The sequence below is a fragment of the Rana temporaria genome, chromosome 1 (genome assembly GCF_905171775.1).
Source record: "Rana temporaria chromosome 1, aRanTem1.1, whole genome shotgun sequence".
Lineage (NCBI taxonomy): Eukaryota > Metazoa > Chordata > Amphibia > Anura > Ranidae > Rana > Rana temporaria.
In genome coordinates this window covers 13,485,550-13,491,591 of record NC_053489.1, presented here as the reverse complement: position 1 = coordinate 13,491,591, position 6,042 = coordinate 13,485,550, and the positions used below count along the sequence as shown (strand labels likewise).

The 6,042-nt window shown below is 41.0% G+C and overlaps 1 protein-coding gene across 1 annotated transcript; it reads left to right on the top strand.

Annotated features, from left to right (window-relative positions):
• The first annotated feature begins 555 nt into the window (after positions 1-555).
• LOC120924777 (protein ALP1-like) lies at positions 556-2,471 on the top strand. The gene is made up of 2 exons (XM_040335799.1): positions 556-874; positions 1,280-2,471. The coding sequence occupies exons 1-2, from the start codon at positions 567-569 to the stop codon at positions 2,160-2,162; spliced, it is 1,191 nt and encodes a 396-aa protein (XP_040191733.1). The 5' UTR covers positions 556-566; the 3' UTR covers positions 2,163-2,471.
• Positions 2,472-6,042: the final 3,571 nt, after the last annotated feature.

The window sequence follows — 6,042 nt, the reverse complement described above, 5'->3', positions numbered from 1 at the left end:
CAACGCAGTCTCTGGGAGGACGTACATTGACGCCCTCCTAGAGTACAGGAACCGCTCTGTAGCCGTATTTTGGCTATAGGGCGGTTACCAACTGGTTAATATTCATACCAGACCCAAGGGGCCTGGTAATGGACTGGGGGGGACCCATGCGTTTTTTTAAATGACTTGTATCTGTATTGCGTCACCTGACAATTCATTATAGCCGCGAGTAGTTTTAGGCCCCTTTCAGACGGACGGCTGTTTTCCCGCAGTTAAAAGCACTACAAATGTTTTGTGAAATTCAAGGCTCCAGGCACTGCGATTAGCTGCATTTGCACTTTGCGATTACATGCGTTTACGGGCGTTTAATTGCGGCCGCGTTTAGCTGCGGTATTCATTTCCATAGCAACCCTTTCTATTTTTTTTTGTTTTTGTTTGGTTCCCTTGAATTCTACCCATGATGCATTTCGGTCCTCTGCATTTCAAAACATCTATTTCCTGTCTCCTTTGTTCCCTGGCTGAGTGTGTGTTGGAGTTTGGAGTGAGAGGAGCGTTCTGTATTGAGATCTGTCAAGATGAATGCATGTATGGGTAGTTTGATGGCAATGCTCATCTTGCTATTCATGAAAATGAAGAGGAGAAGAGCTATCGAGTCCAGAAGACGTCTCCGTCGTTACTGGGTGCACCCTTTAACCTCACAGCGTCTTTCTATTGGCTACTTTGCCCTGATGTTCGGTGAACTTAGAACCCACGGTGATAAGTTCTATAACTACACAAGGATGTCGGTGGAGAGTTTTGACGAATTGTTGGGGCTTGTTCGAGGACGAATCATCCGACAAAGGACCAACATGAGACGATGCATAAGTGAGGAAGAACGGCTGTTACTTACTTTAAGGTAGGTTTTTCATATCATTCATGCACATGCTGGTGTACCGATATGGACAATAGTGTATGTGTGATTGTATATGTACATGTATATAAGTGTATATCTATTTACTTGCAATATATATATATATATATTCATATTGCATAGATTCTCTCTATATCTATATCTATATATATTATAGAGAGAGAGATATCTATATATATATATATATATATATATATATATATATGAAAAAGCAATCATTTTTCTTCCATCGTTTTCGTCTTTGGTCTTTGATGAAAAGTCTCCAGCTAAGCCGCTGCTTTTTTTTTCTAACAGAATTCTATTTATGTGTATCGTAATACAGAACTCTATTTATGTGTAGAACTCTATGTATGTGTATCGATTGAATTGTTCTTAATTATTGTATTGCAGATACCTTGCCACTGGAGCGAGTTTTACCTCACTTCATCATCAATTCCTAATGGGGATTTCAACTGTGTCAACCATAGTACATGACACCTGTATTGCCATTTGGGAGGAGTTGAAGAGCACAGTCATGCCGGAACCAACAATCAGCTTGTGGGAAGAGATAGCGGAGGAGTTTTGGGAGAAGACAAACTTTCCGAATTGTATTGGAGCATTAGACGGGAAACATATCAGGCTCATCAAGCCACCAAACTCTGGTTCCCGCTATTTCAACTACAAGAAATATTTCTCCATTGTGCTGCTGGGACTGAGTGACGCAAACATGCGCTTTGTAGCGGTGGACGTTGGAGCATACGGGAGCTCTGGAGATTCACGAATTTTTAGAAATTCCATGATGGGACAGCGTCTGCATTATGGGGATTTTAATGTACCACAGCCAAGGCCTCTACCAGGTACTGCTGGACCAGATCTACCCCTGGTAGTGCTAGGAGATGAGGCATTTGCCTTATCCACTCACCTCCTCAGGCCCTATACTAGGCACGGTCTTACTGCCAAGAAGCGCATCTTCAATTACCGCCTTAGCCGTGCACGCAGAATGGTGGAGTGCGCCTTCGGTATTTGTACAGCTAAATGGCGTGTACTGTTGACTGCAATGCACTTGGAAGTGGATCACGCTGTCAATGTGGTTTTGGCATGCTGTGTTCTCCATAACTTTCTAAGGGGAAAGGAGATTGCACACAATGAACCACCATTACCTGTTTGTGAAGAGCACAGAGGGAGTGTTACTACCAGTCGCCCAAGCAATCATGCTCTACAAGTCCGTGAACATTTTTCTGATTTTTTCCTTTCTGATGATGGACAGTTACCGTGGCAGTACGATTATGTTTAGTCTCCTATTTTTTTTAACCATTACATCAACCTTTTGAAAAACACTGTTAACATTTTTTCTGTAATAAAAGTAGTTGACAACTTTGTCCAATTAAATCGGATTTATTTTTTGTTTGCTATACAAAAATTAACAAAGTGTATCAAAAATGTGTAAATCATTACAAAAGAACGATGCTTACAAAATATGGTTGCTTGCATCTATACAAAACAATACAAAACTATTTTTTTTATAATATTCCTTATGAACATGCATTTTTCTTCAAGTAAAACATGACACAGAACATTTCCAAAAAAATATAAAGTGACCCATTAGAACAGGGATATGCAATTAGCGGACCTCTTGATGTTGCAAAACTACAATTCCCATCATGTCTCTGCCTCTGGGTGTCATGCTTGTGGCTGTCAGAGTCTTGCTATGCCTCATGGGACTTGTAGTTCTGCAACAGCTGGAGGTCTGCTAATTGCATATCCCTGCATTAGAACATTCCAGAGATATTCCTGATGTGTTGTTAGAAAATCTTTTTTCCACTAAATAGATGTGGACATTAGGTGCATGAACAAAAACTGAAAGTGAAGTTCTACCCTGCCTGAAAAAATATAAAAAAAATATAAAAACAAATTGCCCAAAAACATTGGGGTAGGCGATGGGTCTTCTACCTTTGTCCTCCTACGGCACGAAAGCAGCCGGCACATTCACGAAGAGTGCTCGCACACTGCCAGTTTCCTGATGGCGGCATCGAAAGCTAGCAGGATAGAGGGATTGTCCTCCGGGGGGCAGTTTAGATCAAAGGGGTTAATTTAATAAGGCAAAACAACTTAACACTACAAGTGCACTTGGAAGTGCATTCGCTGTAGATCTGAGTAGTAGATCTGATATGGGTGGTAGATCTGCTGATTATTATCTTTCAATCATGTGCAAGCAAATGTGTTTACTATTTTACTTGCATGTCCCCCTCAGATCTACAGCGACTGCACTTCCAAGTGCACTTGTATACTAAATGGATTTGCCTTTATTAAATATTCCACAAAGTGTCTTTTAAAAGTCAGCAGCTATAGTGTTTGTAGCTGTCGACTTTTTTTCAAAAAAGAGCGGGCGTAGACCCTTGTTAAATACTTTTTATAAGATCAATGCTAAACAGCAAAAATAACTTGTTCAAAAGAGGGGTGCATGTAGCAACATCAGCAGCCATTTTGAATTTAAGTGCTTCAGATTGTGTGCAAAATTCTCCTGAGAGAAAACAATTTTGAGGAACATAATCTTGTTCTCTTTAATTTCTAAATCGTTTCCTAGGTGTATTGTTGGTTCAATTTTCCTTCTATTTCACTAATGTTTTGTTTTCTTCATCTGAATTTCTCACTTCCTGTTTCTCCTCAGTAAGGTGTTTAGTAAGTTGTTCTAAATAACTTTGCATGGCTCGGATGATAGTGGAAAGCGTACCTAGGAGAAACAGGCATTGAGAAAAAAAAAAAACATATATATATAGAAGGGAAATGGCAGGAAAGAGTAAGTGAACCAACAATGCACAAGCTTAAGGAAACAATTCAGGTCAACCAAGCCATTTAGCAGGGGTTCACCTAATTATTATTTTTTTCAAACAATACATCCAGCACACTAAGCATACTAAGCACTGTATGTAGGGTTTTTTTTTTTTTTGTCTCTGTACATACCGTGATATTGTCATTTTGTTCAGGGCTTCCGGGTTCTGTTAACTGCGGGAGTGGGCGTTCCTATCCTTGGATTTGATGATTGACGGCTTGTGAAACAGTTTCCCTCTCGCCTGTGTCCACCGTATAGTGCCGACTTGCAGCTATGTTATTCCTAGAAATCTGGTGACGCGCGTTGTGCGCCAGGAAAACTGTTGCACAAGCCGTCAATCATCAAATCCAAGGATAGGAACGCCGTAAGCCTTGGACAAAATGCCAATATCACGGTTGGTACGGTCAAAAACAAAGACCTACATACAGTGGATGTGCTTAGTATGCTAGCTGTAATGTTAGAAATTTGTTTTTAGGGTGAACATCCGTTAAACATTACTTTGTGCAAAGATATCAATAAAACATTGCATGAGCAAAAACTAAAAAAAAAACAAACAGTAATAAAAGTAGAAAAAACTACAAGTTCTGATACACTGGGTAAGAGGAACGCAAGGTAGAAGGGCTTGGTTCACTGCCAACATCTATATGTTGTACGGATTGTGTAGATGAGGGTGAACTGACTGGGTGGGGCTGCCCATGCATTCTCTGAAAACCAGGATAAGATGGGAAGGGTGTATATGTTGGTGGCGGCCCTGCATATGAGTTCATGACTGGTGTGGTGTCACGGCATTCAGGACTGGGCATTGGCTGACTCAAAGAGCCACTAGGTGAATTAAAACCCAGAGCCCATGGTTGAAATTTAGGATATGGGCGTTGCTCTTTGCATGCGGACACTATATACGTTAAATAGGCATGTATATCACCCCTAACATCAGTGCGTTTCTCTGGCGGAATCTCCCTGAGTACACATAGTAACATTCTCAAAAAAATGACATCGGGATCTGAGATGTTGAGGAACTCATCTTTTTTGGCATCATTTTGTGATTGTTTTCTCATTTCTACAATAATACGATTAAAATAATCCTCAAAAGGTGTCTCTTGTTGGCGTGGTCGACGAGTGGTGGAAGAAGATCGTGCTCTCTTGTCAAGATTTCCCTGGAAATAGATAGAATGCATAGATTACGCTTCTGATGTTGAGGTCACACTTGGTGAACAGAGGTCACACTTGATGCTTGCTTAAATATATGTGCCAGTGCTTGTGTCACAGCTTGCAGCACCCGTTTTGAATCGATCAGACACAGGCACTTGTAGTCCCAAAAACCTGTCACTGTACAAAGCCAGAAGTACGACCAAAAAAGATGGAGATCGTGACCAAATTACATACCTGCAGTTCTGGAGGTTCTTGATAATCTTGAGATGAAACTGTCTCTGGAATGGTTTCCTGGCTGGTCTCAGTATTATTTTCTGGTGATGAACTTGCACGCCTTGCGATGGCTCTTGCAGGAACACTTGAGACAGTTCTAGGTAAAAACAATAGAAAACATTACACGTTTTTAAAAACAGTTATCATGAATAGTGTCATGTGTACACAACAGAATAGCCCTCTATCCGGAGCTAGGAGGGGGAAAAAAATGGGTCTACACCTTTCACACTGGAGCGGTAAGGTGCAAACAGAAATCCTGGAAGCAGCATTTTTGGAGTGGTGAGGGAGCGGTGTGTATACCGCTCCTTCAACTTTCAAGCCCGTTCAAATGAATGGGACAGTGCAGCTATACTGCCCAGAAAACGTTTGTTAAATAACATATATGTTACTTACGCACGCATCTCGGTGGTGCGCCTCAAGAAAGACAATGCCTCTGCATGGGGGTTGGCCCTACGGCGAGTTGAGGGTGCTCCGCTTCGCTCCGCAGACTTCTCTTCGTTTACTTCTTTCTTGTAGCGGTCGCGTAGGGATCTCCACCTTGTATAAACCTCCTTCCCTGCAATATATATTTCATTGTATAATTTAATAATATATTTTGAAAAAATAAACGCATATAAGCCGTACATTGAGAGAGATTTGCTCTCACCCCCACCCAAGAAACTAGAGAATACACAAACCATTTGACCCCTTTCACTGCAAGTGACAAAAGTGTCCAATCTGTCTGCTAAAATTTAGCTGCCCCTCCTGTTTTTTTTTTTTTTTTTAAATTGTCCAGAAAGTACTAATGCCCGACCTTTGTGTGAAAAAAAGGAACAACAATTTGGTTTAGTTGCAGCATTGTCATTGACGCAGCGCTGTATTGCAAAAAAATGGCCTTGTCATTAGGGGGGGTAAATCTTCATTAGTCTGGTTGTAATGAAAG

Coding starts and splice junctions, on each gene's coding strand:
- LOC120924777 (XM_040335799.1), top strand. CDS start 567: ATGGGTAGTTTGATGGCAATGCTCATCTTGCTATTCATGAAAATGAAG. Junction 875..1,279: donor CGGCTGTTACTTACTTTAAG/GTAGGTTTTTCA, acceptor ATTGTATTGCAG/ATACCTTGCCACTGGAGCGA.